The 18,090-nt window shown below is 30.3% G+C and overlaps 1 protein-coding gene and 1 pseudogene across 1 annotated transcript; both read right to left on the bottom strand.

Moving 5' to 3' along the window:
* Positions 1-7,419: 7,419 nt before the first annotated feature.
* Positions 7,420-13,484, bottom strand: LOC118041271 (calcium-dependent lipid-binding protein). The gene is made up of 12 exons (XM_035048546.2): positions 13,227-13,484; positions 12,965-13,096; positions 12,726-12,827; positions 12,466-12,516; positions 12,019-12,139; positions 11,566-11,687; positions 11,346-11,444; positions 10,409-10,489; positions 10,226-10,311; positions 9,258-9,483; positions 8,324-8,488; positions 7,420-8,035 (listed from the first exon to the last, which is right to left on the bottom strand). The coding sequence occupies exons 2-12, from the start codon at positions 13,067-13,069 to the stop codon at positions 7,658-7,660; spliced, it is 1,536 nt and encodes a 511-aa protein (XP_034904437.1). The 5' UTR covers positions 13,070-13,096; positions 13,227-13,484; the 3' UTR covers positions 7,420-7,657.
* Positions 13,485-16,654: 3,170 nt separating this feature from the next.
* Positions 16,655-17,407, bottom strand: LOC118041918 (early nodulin-like protein 18; annotated as a pseudogene).
* Between the last annotated feature and the right edge of the window lie 683 nt (positions 17,408-18,090).

Here is an 18,090-nt window from a genome sequence, read left to right as displayed (position 1 = left end):
ATGTTCATAGATTTTATTTAATGAGATGTTTTTTGTTCTAAATATATGACTTCAGCTCATATATGGAAGAACATTTATTATGAGTGAATTGTTTGAAGTAGGGAGAGTGTGATTCACGCGATAATTAATAAGCGTGGGTGAATGATCTTGTGAAGTTAGCTAAGCTACAATCAAATGGTTATAAAATCTAAATCGCGGTTGTTTTTTCTTTTGATTTTAATTTTAAAACATTACAAAATTAATTTTTTAAAAAAATCAATTTTTTTTTAAATATATTTTTTTAAGAGATTATTTGGTATTATAATATTTTATTTTTTTTAATCATAGAGAAAAATCATTTGAATAATTAAATAATTTTTAACTTTATTACGAGTCTAATATATAATTGTTTATACACATTAAATTAACTTGTTTTTATATACGAAAATCTAAACAAGATTTATTTGACAATAGTATTAATTAAATACATATTTTTATTTTTTATTTTTATTAAAAAAAAAAAACACAATATCAAAAGCCACGGCTACACGCACACACTAAAGTTGTGGTTGATTTTCAGAGGTTTTCAAAGCTTTACTTGTGCTTTTGTTGTTGTAGATAAAGCATGCTAAGCCCAAGAGCGGTCACAGTGTCGGTTTGCGGGAATTTTACCTTCGATAGGTTTTGACTTTTACAAAAGACATCTTCTCTTTTTGTCAGCTTTTTTGTTGCTCAAAGACCAAAGCACCAAAAGGGGAGCTTCATTTTGCTACTATGACCAGGATTTTTTTATTAATACGACGATAAGGAGAAGGGTACTTGGGTAATCTCGGGGGTACTTTTTGACTTGAGTGGCTTAGTGAAAGGAATCTAACAGGACAGTGATACAGTGAGGTCATGTGCATCCCACCACCTGTTCTCTATTTTATTTATTTTACTACCACAAGTCTTACAGCCCACGCTTGTCGGGGGCCGCCTGCCTAGGGGGTGATATGATGATCTTAAAGAATGTGCTTACCTTCTTAAACAATAATTAATACTAATCTGGTCTAACCCTAAAAATTCTTGTGCTGTAAAAAAATATATTAAGAAATTACTGATTAGGTACCCTGTTCCTAGTATATACTACATTTTTTTAAAATTTTAATTAACAATTCTATAAAGTAGTCACTTGAAACTCAAATAATTTATATTTTTCTATATATAAAAAAAACCCGTGAATCTGATGGATCTCTACCGTTGTATACGGGGGTTTTATCATTTTATATATGGTCTAGTCTGTTATTTCAGTTTCACTTGAAGTAGTTAACAGTTCTGTTAATTAATGAGAAGTGGAAGATTTAATGGGTGTTTGATGTATTTTAAAAGTATTTTTTTATTGAAAATATATTAAAATATTTTTTATCTTTAATATTAATATATCAAAATCATTCAAAAATACCTAAAAATATAAATTTAATTAATTTTAAGATGAATATCTAAATAAAAAAAAAATTAGTTCTACGGTCAATAAAGCACAGTAATGAATAGCTGCATTAGTGATTTAAGGTTTGATTGTTTTTAAGGTGTTATTGTGTTTTTTTTAAAGTTAATTTTGTTTATATTTAAATTGTTTTGGTATGTTAATATTAATAAATAGATTTTAAAAAATAAAAATATATTTTTTTAATATAATTTTAAATAAAAAAATAATTACCACCGCGGCAATAAAGACCCTAGTTGAACGTATTCTATTTTAAGGTGGACAGATCTTTGATGACAAAAACCCTTTGGATGGATTCCCGAAGGGTTGTTTGTACCATCTCGTATAATACACACCACTTCTGGCTGACAGGTTGTTTTTTTCTTTATTTTTCTGTTTAAACCTGTAAATTCCATTTTTTTAATTCAATAAAATCACGAGTTTGAGATTCGATTGATGGACTTCGATTTGTTTTTGTCCGATTGGTGATTAAATGGATCAACCCATGTGACCAATTTATGCGCATAACGTCTTGCATTTCACAGAGCCTTTGGATTTTAGCCCACACTGTAATTTTTTTATATAAAAAAATGATAGGTTAAAAAAATTAAAGTTCTAATTCATTAATTCAAATGGTAATTTAAAAAAAATAACAAAAAAAAACCCACACTTGAGCCCACTCGAATTATCAAACAACCTAATGTTAACCTAATTGAAGTAAAACAAAAAATGAGTAAAATTTCAAAATAAATAAATAATAAACATAAGTTTCAAAACGGGAAAACCAAGCAAACCTAGACGACCTTCTAAACCAGATTTAATTTAAAAAAATTTGTAACTTGTTAAATTATAAATTCGAGTTCAATCATTTTAAAATATATATTGAAATATTAATAAAAAAATTAGCTAAAAAAAACAAGGCAAACTTGAAAAACCTCTTGAACCTAATTTAATATCTAAAAGCCGCATCTTGTTAAATCCTTTACTCATATTCAACAAAGAAAGTATAATTTTCAACCAATTTAATTTTGAAGGATAAGATTGGAAAAAATAAAATATTAATAAAAAACTAGCAAAAGCAACAAACAAATACTAATAAAATTTAATAGAAAAAACCTAAGGAGGATGTCATTTAATGAAATAATAAAATAAGTAATCACAGATAAAATAAATGACAATTAAAAAAATAAAAACCAAATTTTAAAGATTATAAAAGCCATAAAAAGTAAAATTTAAAAACATATGTAAAAAACAAATGAACCTGGGCAAACTTTTTAAACCTGGTCAAATTTTATAAAGCTCGCACCTCATAAAACCTTGTATCTGGATCCAATCAATAAGTTTATTATGAGTCAATTTAAAAATATATTTTAAAAAAAACTATCAAGGAAAAAAAAAACTCAACAATCAAAAGAACACGAATTAAATTCACTAGGAAAAAAAAAAGATGATTAAATCGTAAAACAAGACCAAGTTAAAAAATGATCCCAAATAAAAACTTGTCAAGACAAAAAAAAATAGCAATCAAAAGAACATATATTAAATTTAATATATATATATATATATATAAAAAGCCAAGAACAGTTAAATCGCAAAACAAAATCAATTTTAAAAATAACTCAAAAAGTAAAAATAGTATTAAAAAAATGAAGACCTTGAAAGATAAAAATGAATCAAGAAGGGTGAATTTAAAAAGATATCAATTTTATAGATTATTCAAAATAGATAAAAAAAATCATAATAATAATAAAAAGAGATCACACGTGAAAACCATTGAATTAAAGGGTTATTCTCAAATTTTGAAGGTGCTGGCATGAAAATCCAGGTGTGGAAGAGAGAAGAAAAGGGAAAAGAAATGGTTGTCGGCGTCAAACCACCGTGAATGGTGGCACACGCACCACTTCGTTGGGTCGAAAACATCAAGATCTTCCAAATATTGCCTCATGATACGGTGGTTGATAATTGGACAAGACCCCACGCGTCGTTTTAAAATAATGCAGGGCTGTCAACATTCGTAGACAGTTTTTTTAAAATTATATTTAATAAATATAATTCACAACAATGCCTTTTATGACATTTGAAATTTACAATAAAAAACAAAGTAAAATGACAAAAAAAAAAAAAAACTCAGGTGAGAGTTTAATTGGTTTTGTTTTTGAGAATATTAAAGTAATCATATCATTCTATAAAAAATAAAAATACAAAAACATCATCGAGGATTGGGCATCAAATTATTTTATTATAGGGCTAAATGAGTAATTTTACTTTGTATTTAAAAACAAAATTACTATTCCAACCCTGTACAATCTACATAGGATATTTAAGTTGTGGTGAAAAGACAATTCAACCCCAAAGCCAGGTTAAAAGATTAAATGATGAACGATCAATACAATAGTTTTGGTTTTTCTAATATCTAGATTGTTGGTTTGTATTATGTTGAAGACTATATAATTTTTTTTTGTGCAAAATAAAGAATGGATATTGCTAATATGTTTTTCAGCAAAGAATATAATTAAATCGTGTGAGTATTAACTTGATATAATTTAATTGACATGATAAGTCCAAAATTAATTTGAACCACAAGGAAAACAACAACAAAAATAAATATCTGCAAAATCAAGCGCCAATAAAATGCCAGATGTTTATTTGAGATCGCAATAACTTAATAAAAGTAAAAAATAAAACAAACCATAAAAACCAATTAAAATAAATCAAATGATGAATGATAAAATAAAATAAATAAAAATAAAAAATCAAATAACAAAGCAAGAAAACCAAAGTACCAAAAAAAAAAAACACGGGTAAGTGGGTTTGTGCCTTCATTACCTTTTCTTTTCTACCATGTCAAAAAATTAAGCGATGCCATGTCGCTGCCGTGTCCATACTTTAGTCATTAAAAGATGGTTGAAAGTCGGGGCATGATTATTTTACATTAAAAAAATAAATTTTTCATTCATTTTTTAACCTAAAAACATATAAAAAATATCTAAAACACTTGAACAAACTTGTTATGTCTTCAAATAACTTAGTAAATCACAAAACAAAAATCAACTTGAAATCCAAAAACTTTATGAGTTAAGATCTACCCTTTTATGGATCTTGAAGGTGAAATAACACCTCATTAAAACAACTATTGTCAAATAAAATTTATTGACACTAAAAACGATCACTTTAATGGTTTAAATCAATGTTAACTGATATTTTATTTACATATCACTAAAATCTAGTGATTATCTCTCTAACCTCAAATCAAGGACTCCAAAATAGGATAAATAAAATTTTGAACAAGTAGTGAGTTTTCAAAAAATTGAAGGGACTAAAAATGGGTTAATTACATAGTAAAAGGATCAAAATTAACTATTCATGTCATTTTTGAAACCACTATCTAGGTTTTTTCATGTTTTTTAATTTGATCATTGTCTTTTAATTTTACCCTTATTTATGGGCTGAATGTCAAAAGGAAATGGGAAAAAAAAAAAAAAAAAAAAACTTAGAGTTGTAAGGGCCTGGGTTCTTTCTGTCCAGCCAACAATAACAGGTCTGCTTTATTTAAACTTAGAATCCGTCGATTCGGCTTGGCACCATTAGCCCTTCATACAAAACTTTCCAGCCTAAAGACTCCTAGCCTACTGAACCTCCAAGCCAAGTCAGGATTTTAGCACTCTAAGTTGGAATAGAGTCCTGCACTTCTCTTCTAGCTTCATGAATAGTATTTTTTTTAAATTTTAATATGTACATTTTGATGGTAAAAAATATTTTAATAATATGATATAATCTGATTGACTTAATGAATCTAAAATAACCCAAATGACTTTTAATCATCTCAATACTAAAATATAAAATTAATTAAAAAAAAAAATAACTAAGTCAATTTAGATAAACTCGACAAAATCATAACACAAGTTATAAAACTAAGATAATATCATAAGAAATAAATTAAAAAACATAAATTTTTTTAAAAATATTAATGCAGTAAACAGTGTTTTGTTATTTTTATAAGAAAAATAATAAAATAACATTTTGTTTAGCACATGAATGTAAAATAAACTTTGAAAAATCAAAATAATTTTTATTTTTGATTTTTCATTTAGCATCTTGAGATGCGCTCTACTTAAAGAGACCCAAGAGACCTTGAACTACGCAATCTGTGTCTGTGCCTCTGTTTATTTCAATGCAAAAGGATTCTCTCATCCATCCATGACCCAGTGTCCCAACGGAAAAAATAATTCAGGAATCATTCAAAAAACTCCATTACAAAAGTCAACTTTACCAGAAAAGGCGAATTCAAAACTGAACAATCACTTTATTTTTGTATAGTGTTTGATGAATTCCTGAAAAAAAATTCACGAAGTTTTCTGCAACTGGGTTGGTTGATTGACGGGCTTCAACCTTTTTTTCTGACATGTTCTCGAAAAACAAATCCCCTTGGAAGACAGGAGACGAATGACGATCAAATGTTTAAGTCAATAAACATAAACATACGAAAAGGGAAAAATACACTGGAAAAGAGAAATAAGATGAAAGTTAGAGATTGTGTATTTGTTTATGTTAACCATTTGACTTGACTTTCTATGATGTAGCTTTGGGAAGATCGCATCAGAAAGAATTGGTGTGTTACCATTGGCCAGCTTTAGGTGGCTTTAGTTGTCATTAGTTATTATATCATGTTATGATTGTTGTGACATGCATACTATTAATAAAATGGTAGTGATAAATAATGTTATTTATATAGAAAATGGAGTCAGTTATGCATAGAAAAAACTCATGCTTGCTTGGAAAAAAATATGCATCAAAAAAAATTCATGTGCGCAGCTCCTGATTAAAAAAAAAATAAAAAATGTGCCGCACAAGACTGAACAAACCAGGTGAACACCTGTCTAGCTTCGAATTTTGAACTGAAATTCCAGCCGTTTGGACAGCCCAAACGGCTAAAATAAATATATATTTTTAAATTCTGTTTGTTTGTTGGAAAATATATTTTTTTTAAAAAATAAATTTTTAAAAAATAAATTATTTTTTAATATTTGGTAGTGTAATAAAAAATAAGTTGAAAAAACACTTTCCAGTGTTTGGTTATGTTATAAAAAATAAACTGAAAAATAATTTATTAATGTTTTATTTTTTTCAATTTTATTACAATAATAAAAAACAAATCTTACAAATTAAAATGTTGAATAAAAATGAAATTAAAAAAAATATAATTTTATAAATTATTTCAAATAAAATAAATAATAATCAAAATAATAAAGATCAAATCTAAAAAATAAAAAAATTAAAAGATAAAGAAATTAAAATAATAATAATTAACATTTCATAAATTATTTCAAATAAAATAAGTAACAATTAAAAGAATGAGAATCAAATTTCTAAATTTTTCACAACTTACGAAAAATATTTTCCATTTAAAATTAAAAAAAAAACACACTTTTATGGAAACCATGCTAAATTTTTTTTTAACTGAAAAGTGTTTTCTATTGACTGAAAAGTATTTTCCATTGACCAACTTTTCTAATAGCAAACAAATACATGAAAATTTGTAAAGTGCTTTCCCGGAAACCACTTTCCAGGAAACAAACATAACCTAGAAAATGTGTATTATCAGTGTTTAAGAAGACTATTGCTATGTATTTGTTAAAATAATTAAGAACAAATATAAAAAGAAAGCTAGAATTCTCTTTGATCTATTTATTATAAATGCTTATTGCTAACCTATATATATATATATATATATATATATATATATTCTAAGTTTAACCTATCATATATTTATGTAGATTTATTTATTAAAAATAAAATAGTATTCTAAGTTTAACCTATCATATATATATATATATATATATATATATATATATATATATATATTATTTAACAGTATTCAAGTAAAATAATTCAACTAGGATTATTCAGTTGAAACTAATAACAGATATCCATACCAAAGTAGCAGAAAGAACATGAGTAGAAAAAACATGGATATCTCATGCTAAATTATTAATTCTATTTATTTTTATGTTTTAAAAATATTTGTAAAAAAATTATTTTTTTATTTGCTTTAAATTAATTTTGTTTTAGTATTTTTAAATTATTTTAATATGTTGATATTAAATATAATTTTTTAAAAATAAAAAAAATATTATTTTAATAAAAACAGCCATAATTACGTTTCAAAACACCCCGGAAATACATTTGGGGCCAAACTCACATTCTTCACCAGCGGCACTACAGGGGCTTTGCCCCACCATTTTCTTGCACATTATTGACTGGAGTTGTGGTGCCACTTCTCTTGCTGGATTGCCCGGTGATTGTCCTGCCCATGAATCTTCCTGCTTTGCCCAGGCCACTGCCAACAGCTCCGAGGCCATTTCCAACAAGCCCGACCCCGGCACCAACACCAGTTCCTACAAGGCCAACTCCAGCACCAATGCCGGTGCCCACCATTCCAACACCTGATCCCAACAGTGATGCTGCCCCATCAAGTGCATCCATTGTGCTTCCTATAACTCCAGCTTCTTTTAGTTTCTTTCGTTCCTCTACAATCTTCTTCTCTTCTTCTAGAGCAATCAACTGCTCTTCTTTGTTAAATTCATGGTACAAGACCTGCAAATCCAACGTCAAATATAAACATAACCAATAACTACAGCACATGAAATAAAAATGACAAGTATAAAGCCTTGAAGATAAAAACAGAGCAAAATAATGGACAAAACTATATTGGTCCTCGAAACTATAAAAAACATGTCACGCCTGGGATTCATAGACAGAATCAAGAAACAGTAGAATGGACATAAATATGATCCAATTATCACCAGCTGTTGTACTAGTCTAATAAAAAGTAAAAAAAAAAAAATCAAGAAAATAAACTACAATTATGCCATATCTTGTTACCTTAATTGTGATAGTTCCTCTATCCTTCTTATCCTTGACCTTGAAGGTATCAAATGATGATAAGAGTCTCAACTCCATTTCCTTCCAAGTTTCGGCTTCCAGCTCATTTATGGCCAATTTTGCTCTTCCTAATCTCTTGTCTTGCCCAATGTCCTTATCAAAGACCTGTTAAAGAGAGTTTCATCACATTATATGACACTCTTTCAGAAGAGATCAACTATGTCAAAAACACAAGTAGTTGATCATATTTGAGTTCTAGAGAGTAAAAACTAGGTAAAGCTCCATAGAATTAAAAGGGGAGAGAGGATGTCTCCATAAACTTTGGCAACTTCAACTGCTTGTTGCATAAAGATAATGGCTGGCATTTCGTAGAATAGCAACACATTATATCATACAATACCAACACACGGTAAATGTATGCTTGCATGGATAGAGAAGATAAGTTAGAGAATGATGCATGTATCCGACAAAGTGCAGTTGGGAGAAAGACTAGCATTCATGGATACAAAAGAAAAATTAGAGATGGATGCATGTATTTGACAAAGCGCAGCTGGGAGAAGGACTATGAAGTCACCTGTACATGCAATTACAAAATAATATGGTAAATGTTGTGCTTACACTTCTGAGACAATTATGTGGCCTAATCTCCCACCCTTCCAAACAGAAAAGAAAGCAGACCTCACAGTTTAGGTTCTGAAAACTTCGAAACTCATTCAGTGCATATTTCTACCATGACAAATATATAGTTGTCTCAGATCCCCACGACAATAAGGGCCCACATGGAAATGAAATTCAAGCTAGACTGTCAATTATGTCAACAAAACAAAATATAGAGTAATTAAGAGGTGCATAAGAAACGACGCAAGCATTGTTCTGAAAAAGGCAAAATAGAATAACAAGAGCAAAAGGATGAGGGGCATGAGAGATTTAAAACCTCAAGGATAAGCGACTGTGTCTCCTTGTCTTCAGCAATCAAGTCAAATGTTTGATTCCAAACAGGATTGAGGTTATTATCAACAACTTGTGTTTTAACCTTGAACATTGGCCGAATATATACAACTGCATAAGGATCAGATTTTCCAATCATTTCCATGTTCTTCAAGTCATTTGCCTTCACTACCGTCACTGTAAGCTTTCCTTGTGGTTTAAGCTCTAATTCACTGAAATTAAAGAACAAGAAATATCTTAAGTAAACTAATATCTAAAATCTCAATCCTCCACTTTATGCTTCTAATGTTTAGACCCAGTCACCCAGGTGTTAAAATGAGGTTTAAGGCAAATATATCAACTTTTTAACATTTACTTTCATAGATTGTTCATAGAAACTTATGATCATAAGATTTTGATTATATTGTCTTTCATAAACTACAGTTCTGTGGTCTGGAACTGTTCAACAGGTATAGATGTAAAGTTGAGTTTGTGATTTTTTTTTAAATCAGAAATAATTCTTAGGGACATTTTATGGGTAATATTTTGAAATATGTTAAATAGCATTATACAACTAATGCTTGTATGTCATTTGAGTTTCGTAATCTTGAAGATAATTTGTTAAATTTCTAAAAAACTCGTCAATTCCAAAATTTTCCAAGCATTGCTAGCAATTCATGACCACAAAAGCTATTACAGCTATCTAGAGCCAGCAACTCCATGACTGTGAACTAAATCATAACCATGAGCACAATCACAATTTGTGACCAGAATGGCCATTACAGTTATGTGATGCTAGCAACTCCACGGTTGGGAGCACAACAGAAATCACAATTGCAACTGCAACTGTAATTTAGAACAATGATATACATTCATTTCAAACACATTTGACTACTTAGACAGCCAAAATGTATTAAGAAATATTGTAACAACTCTCAGGAGCAGAAAACAAAAACCATAAAGTTTGCTGTTTACCTTGTGTCAACAGGGATACCACCAAGTGGAACAACAATCCTGTGGGGCCACTGAAGCATATCTGTGACAATTGAATTCACAGTATCCTACCAAATGTGATAAGAGCAAAATAGTGAGTAAGGATACCAAACTGACAATGAAACAAAAGAACATATGTTTTGATAGAAGGAAGAAAATACTCACATCAATCATATCTGATACTCCGGGAAGGGCTGTTAAGCTTCCACCAACAGCCTTGAGAACATATTCTATCTTCGGCTTTGGCTGATTGATGATACAAGAATTAGTAATTTCTGAAAAAATTATAACTGTAATGATGTCAACAATTACTTAGTGCATGCATTCATGTAATTAATTACCATCTCCTTTAAACTCAAAGTACTAACCAGCTGATGATCATCACTAACAGCCAAATAGAGCATGCTATTGATTGAAGTTAAATAAAATAATGGAACTAACTCATTTCTCGAGTTCAACTACAATCCTCATCCATATGCAACTCCTTCATTATATCAATAATGTCAAATGAATTCTTGAAATTAATATAAGATTAGTGTATTGTTATACTGTTGGATACATTAACCACTCAAAGACCTAAAAATCTTGGTGAGCTTAATCATTCATTAAATATGATTTCATCATGACTTTGTAGTGCTCTGTTGTTTGTGTAGCCTTCAAGCTGGAACATCTTGAAGGTCCACCAGAAATGATAGTTACATATCTGTTATAAGAAAGAAATTGAATGGAAAAAAGAAAAAAAAACAGTGAGAGAGACAAGAAGAAGTTGAAATATCTAATGTCACAGGAAAACCAGAAGAAAAGGAGAGGCATGTCCAAGCAATGTGATTTCTATTTCTCCCTCCTATTTCTGTTTCTCTGAAATCTTGCGAGAGCTTTATGATAAAGATATTCCAACAAAGCCTAACTATTTTAGTACAGCCCAAATTTACACGCATATTTCCTATACATAGAAATCATTCATATTGTCGAAAATCCATCAAAGCCACTTATTTGTTGTACTAGTTTAAGTACCAACCTAAACACCTGCACGGCTGCACTTCACTACAAAGAAACATCTAAAATAACAACCAGATACTTTTAAAACTTTAAAAAGGTGTACCTCAGCAAGTAGAGCAATAACGAGAGCAGAAATACATGGAATCTCTTCAGCAAGATGGAAGATAACACGGATAACAGTGTAAACTTCAAGATCTTTCAGCTGTAGCATTTTTTCACCATAAAAATATTCAGATAAGTACTCCCTGGAACAAAAAGGATCCAAATGGATGAAGAAAAGTCAAGAAAATTTGGTTATTAGTCAAAGTCATTGATCCACCAACTTGAATGGGTATGGAAGCAACAAGTGCAGCTTCAACGCCTAGAATGATGCTTGGATCACCACACCACCTCAAATCAATATCCATGGTAACTTCACCTTGCTTGAGACTTTGGACACGGATGCCTGCATTGATTTAAGTAATAAAGAAGGAAGTCAAGGAGCGATGCAATATAACATTGTGAAGGCAGTAAATAAGTGCATTTCAATGGTGAAAACATTCGTACTTGATAAATAAAAACATTCCTGGTTAATGTTTGCATGCTGTTTGTTTATTAAAATTGCCAGAAATACTTTCTGAAGTCCTATTTAAAAGAATGGGTCCAAGCATTAATTTACTTGAATGCTGTCATAATTGAATGCTATCAATCTCAAATGACATAAGAATACTTCATCAGACACAAGTAGGGCAACACATGCAACTACATAACAGAAATGAGCATCTGTTGATTCATACCTTCAATCTTGGGTGGCACAGTTCCAAGAGAAAATTTGTTAAACTTTAAAGAAGTAATCCCTGGGGGTCGGTAGTCTTCCAATAGTGGTTCAACAGACTCTTTAACCACCAGTGTAGCTGCCTGTGAACATATTCGGCCAACAATCTCAGGTTTATTATGTCAGGAAAGAAGCTTGTTTTTGAGGCTTACTAAAATTTTACAAAATCTTTGATCTGCATCCCTCTCCTGACAACGAATTCTATCTTCCTGTAATTATTATCAATATACATGGATTTTTTTATTATTTTTTTGCCTAAACATGAACAGCATTTACCAGTATACATAGATTTTTTTTCTCTAAAAAAAATCAAATTCACAAGAAACCAAAGTGCACTTGAAATTTTTGCCCAATTACACCTAATAGTAAGCCAAAAAATATGATAAGAATAAAAAAACAAGAATCTTACTTCTGCAACAAAAGGCCATAATTTGCCCAATTGCTTGTTTAGCCATTTCACCTGCAAGATGCAACCCGAGTACGAATTAGTAGTGAACCACTCCTAACCATGCAACGATGCAGAAGGTGATTTTTTCTCTTGATACATGACATGTTGTCCTTTAGCTTCACAAAAATATACTACAAGTTCCAAAATGACAGCACAACATGAAATTAGAGCTCAAACTCAATTTAAAATACAGGATTACCTAATTATACAGGATTACAGACCTGTTCAAAAGCAGGAAAAGATATCCAATCAGGAAAATTATCACCACATATTTTCTTCAAATCATCTCTGTTGAGTGACCCGAGAAGTTTTATATCAACTGCCTGCAGACAGAAATTCGAGTTCGCATTTAACTTTCCAAATTCAATGCACCTCACAGTATTTTCAAGCAAATTCTACGGAACAAATAATAAAGAGAGAGAGAGGAAAACGACAGGTATCTCAATCAAAATTAACGAACCTTGGCAACTCTTTTGGTGCTTCTGTACTGCATCATGTGTTTCCATCCAGCCATCAACCCGATTCCAAAGATGATCCCCAAAAATATCCCTGAAATCAGCCCCATTTCCCCCGATTCCAGGCACAACTAAACCTAATCCACCAAAAAGAAAAGGAAAACACAAAGACAAACAAATCAGAAAGAAAATAAAATCAAACAGCGATGCATTACGTCCATGAATTGCTATTGTTATTGTATGGAGAGGCTAAGGAGAGGAATTTACAGTGAAGAAATTAGGTATCAGATAACTGGAGATAGAATCAGTTATGATTGCTTTACGCTAAGATAGAAATACTGATACTGCGATGCCCCTGAGAGTTTGTTTGTCTTCTCTCTCCTGAAAGTAACGGTTCCTTTCTTTCTTGAGTGGGAGATGCGAGCATTTAATATTACTCCACGAGAAAAAGAAAAAAAGACCAATGGAAGAGCAGAGCGAGGGCCAGGTATGGCGGAGGAAGGAGAGCGGGAGACAAAGCATTGATCTTCTTTATTTAATTTATAACGACCATAACATTCAATTACCTGCTTTTATTGCACTCCTTCTCCCTCCATAATCCTGTACGTTTTTTTTGGACTTGTTTGGAAATATCTAATAAGATAGGGTTTTTCTACTTGTGCCCTTGTATTTTATTTATTTTATTTTTTTGATGGTTTTTGAAAATATGTTTAGATATTGTTTGATATTTAAAATTATATATATATATATAGATATATAAATTGTTTTAATTTGTTGATGTTAAAAATACTTTTTTAAATAAATAACATTTTAAAAAATAATAAGGGGAGGGGTGGGTGACAGGGACTCGGGTTCTTAAAAAAAAGAGAGAGATTAAAACTATTAAAATCTAAGTTTTGACCTCTCCTAATTGTTTTTTCTATTTTTGGCCCCTTCTAAATTATTTTCTTGGTTCACCCTGGGATCGGGTACGTAATTGTTTCAAACTTGCTCTCTATATTATATGAATGAAGGATTTTCACCGAATCCCATGTGATATTAATAATATGTTTCTATTATTGTATTTTTATTTTATTTTCCAGTTTACGATGATATTATTTAAACCATTATGCATCAAATTAAATAAGTTTCTTGATTAGATTAAAAACAAATCGTCCATATTAAAATTAGAGGATTGGTAGGAGGGTATCTTCTTATAATCCGTTTTCTTCTTCTTTAAGCTTTACTTATCAAATATAATTACTCGCCAACTAGATTAATCAGTAATTATTGATGACATCAATATAACCTAAAAAAACCTAAAATATAATAATTTAAAACAAAAAAAATTATAATTTCAAAAATACAGTGTAGCCACATAAAAAAATAAATAGCGTGTAAAGAATTTCATAAAAAAAAAATTGTTACATGTATTGGTGAATGTTTGTGATTATAGCACACAGAATTTTTAAAAATAATTTTTTGTTTAAAAATATATTAAAATAATTTATTTTATATTTTTTTATATTAGCATGTTGTAACTATAAAAAAACACTAAAAATTATCAATTTAGTGAATTTTTAAATTAAAAAAAACATCAAAAGCATAAATAGAAACTCTGTCAAACACTTGTGGACAGGGAATATCATTTATTTACTGGATAAGGGTTGGATTTGTGGATGGGCCTGCAGTTTTAGTCGCCTTGAAGTTGGTGGAAAGGAACAGAAAGAATAAAATCCGAAGGGAGCATGCCTGGGACCGGGCAGAAAGTAATGGACTCTGGGTTCAGCTTGTTTGTATCCGTGGAGACATGGACCAAAAAAAAAAAAAAAACAGAAGAAATGGCACCCGGCATCGTGTTAAAACCATTTTGAAATACAAACACAAAACACAATCTATCCTGCCCCATGAAAGAGACAGCTAGTTATACATGCCACGTGGAACCATACGGGTTGAAATCAATGATGCTGCTTCCGCACTCGTCTCTTAAATCTAACTGCTGTCGTGCTATGTCTTGTCCGGTCAAAACTTTCAAAAACTTTTCAGCAAAACCAGTAGGTGTAGTTATTAAATTTGATTCGAACAATAATTGAATTGCGAGTTGGAGATGTTAATTTATTTTTATAATATATATAGCTATCACAAGCATGATTCAAAGAAATAAGAAAACAAAATAACTCGGGCTATAACCCTGATAAGGTTTAATAAGTTGATTTTATTTTAACTAGACAATAAAAAAGATAAAAATAGTAAATTGATATTTTTTTAAAATAAAACATCACGATAACTTGGATAAACAAGCATTTGAAAGTACAAAACTAAATAAAAATGAACAAAAAAAGGCACATCGAGTTAACCCAAAGTGACATGATAAACTTGTAACTTGGATAATAAGGAGTGAGTCACCTTGAGTTGATTCTTAAGACTCATGGCCTCGGTGCTGAGATATAAATAATTTGGTATGAAAGAAATTGAAGAAGACTACAAAGTCAATCATTTTTTAAATAATATCGAACAATAAAATTGAAAAATAAAATGAGCCACAAAAAAAATATTGATCCGCGTTGACTTTTCAAACTTGTGATATTGGTTATCAAATCATAAGCATCATGTGTGGAAAAACCATAAAGGTCGATCCATGACAAGTCAAATATTAAATGATGAAATAAAAAAAATCACATAGAATGATTTGAAATAAAAAAAAATAGTAATTACAATAACAATAGTGGTGAAAAAAAAACTAGAGAGCAACCTATAAATCTTTATTGGAATGTGTATATATATAAGAACCAATAACAAAAATTAAAAATTAAAAGAATAATGACTAAAATTGAAATATTAAAAACAAAGAAGATCAACCTATAATTTTATGAAAAAAATAAAGAAACTAAGATTAAAAAGGCCCTATCAACGACTAACTGCCTCATCATCGCTGGCATACATTGATCGAGAGAAAAAAAATGTGACAACACCTTTAATAACACGGTGACATGACATATTTAACCATTAAAAGATAATACTTTGGCGCATGCACAGTATATACCAACAAACTCTTAAATTTAAATATAAATCAATCAAGCAAAAAAGATCAAGTTGCCCATTGTAGTTTTGGAATTAAAAAAATAAGTCCATGTGAAAGGACAAAAATACATTCGATGCATGACTTATCATAGAGGTAAATCATTTCAATGTATTTTTTTTAAAAAAACATAAACACCTTGATCAACAAATTTATTTATTTTTATTTGAAGATAATCTAATTATTTAAAAAACATGGAAAATTCACATACTTAATTTTTTATTGATCAATTGACTATGAAAAATATTTAAATTACCCAACATTATATATATATATTTTCAAAATACAAAAAATAATATAATTTAATTGTTACATCAAATAGTAACCGAGTACGGATTTTAGAGTTATCATTATCAGTCGGATTAAAATGGAATTATTTATAACAAAGAATTTTAAAAATTACTTGAATTTTCTTGTAACAGGAAAATGTATTTTTTTATATAAAAAAATAGGCTGAAAAAAAAGTATATGTTTGATCTTTTCATTTCAGTTTATAAAAATTACAAAGCACATCCAAAAAATTTTCAATTCACGAATAAAATAATTCATGAAAAAACCTCTCTTCAAACCAACACCCAACCATGAGAAAAAATCTCCATTACATATGTATCTAATTACCAATCCAACACCAAACAACTCAAAAAATACCACCCCTATCCCCACCATTAACTGCCAGCAAAGCAAATAAACTCACACATGCAATCACTTGCACGCTGGCCCCGTTTTTAAATCCACTACTTTCCGCCCCCTCTCCCTTGGTCGGAATAGTGATCGGCGGATAAGCTGAGTCGGGACCTGGAGGCTCCCTGTATGGTGGAGGGGGCGGCTGATTAAGACTGGGAGGCAATCCAAGGCCGCGACTAGCGTTGATATCAAAGGCCAATCCATGCTGGCATTGAATGCCATCACTAGCATCGGAGAAGAAATAATTCGGACATTGAATAGTCAACGGTACGATTTTGGTCAACGCTGGATTAAAAACCGTGTTGCCTCCGTTGTAGGCAAAGGTATCGTTATAGGACGAGTCATCGATTGAGCAGTTTTTCAATTTTGTCAGATTGTAGGTTTGGGTCACCATCTGATTTGAGCTCGTTTTGAAAACTGAAAAAAAATCAATTTAACAAACACCTGGACAATGTTCACGCGTACATAAAATAGATTTAAGAAATTTGTAGCTTACTAAGATAGTCGCCGAGATTGAAGGTTTGGGAGGCAGCCCAAGAGGAATAGTTAGTGGCAGTGGTGTTGGACTGTTGGTGGTGGAATTGAAGAACCAGCTGGCAGTGTCACCAACGGTGTGGTTGACGTATTTAGTGGGAGGAGCCTGTGATGTGGCGGCGGTGATCAGGATGGCCACAGTGATTAGATGTAGAATGGTAGCTCCGGTCATGGCCGTTGGCTGCTGTACCATGAATGGTTTACTTGCCTGGGTAGACTATAAAATTGTTTCACAGTTTGGTTATAGTTATTTTTTAAATAATTTTTCGTGTTAAAATACATGTTAATGATTTTTTTTATTTTTTAAAAATTATTTTTGACATCAATACATCAAAATAATTTGAAAATACTAAAAATATATTAATTTGAAGTTAATAAAAAAATAAAAAAATTTTATATTTTTTTTAAAATATTTTTAAAACACAAAAACAAATATATTTTGATGATACAATCAGCCAAGATATAAATAAAGGAGTCGGTGTGTACCGAGTCAACAAAGCTTAAGTACTGAAGAGTGAGTGTGGTAGAGAAGGAAAGTGGCAATATATTTATTGAGTATTTAATTTTTTTTAATACAATACATACGTATGCTAAGAAAATCGAGGACCATCTCTAATCTCAACAAATCATCTTCTTTGTTCTCCAATGATACTATTTAGGTTTTCTAGCCCAAATATCTAAGGCCTATAATTTAGACCCAAAAGCCCATATTTTCACTCCATGATTCACCTAGGACCAGAAACCCCTGAATCTAATTCGACAACCCATATCTCCTTAGCCCTAAACAAGGAAGTTCTTGCCTCTTGGTCTTTTATATTTCCTTGCGTTCTCTCTCTCTTTTTTACTATTATTATT

The sequence above is a fragment of the Populus alba genome, chromosome 14 (genome assembly GCF_005239225.2).
Source record: "Populus alba chromosome 14, ASM523922v2, whole genome shotgun sequence".
NCBI lineage: Eukaryota > Viridiplantae > Streptophyta > Magnoliopsida > Malpighiales > Salicaceae > Populus > Populus alba.
Note: the sequence above shows the minus strand (reverse complement) of the source record. Positions and strands in the feature narration are given on the sequence as shown.

Excerpts from the sequence above, each read along its gene's own strand:
- LOC118041271 (XM_035048546.2), bottom strand. The coding sequence starts at position 13,069 with ATGGGGCTGATTTCAGGGATATTTTTGGGGATCATCTTTGGAATCGGG. Across the intron at positions 11,445-11,565 it reads TTGCTTCCATACCCATTCAA|CTGAAAGATCTTGAAGTTTA; the intron begins GTTGGTGGATCA and ends AAAATGCTACAG. Across the intron at positions 8,036-8,323 it reads GAGGAACTATCACAATTAAG|GTCTTGTACCATGAATTTAA; the intron begins GTAACAAGATAT and ends TTGGATTTGCAG.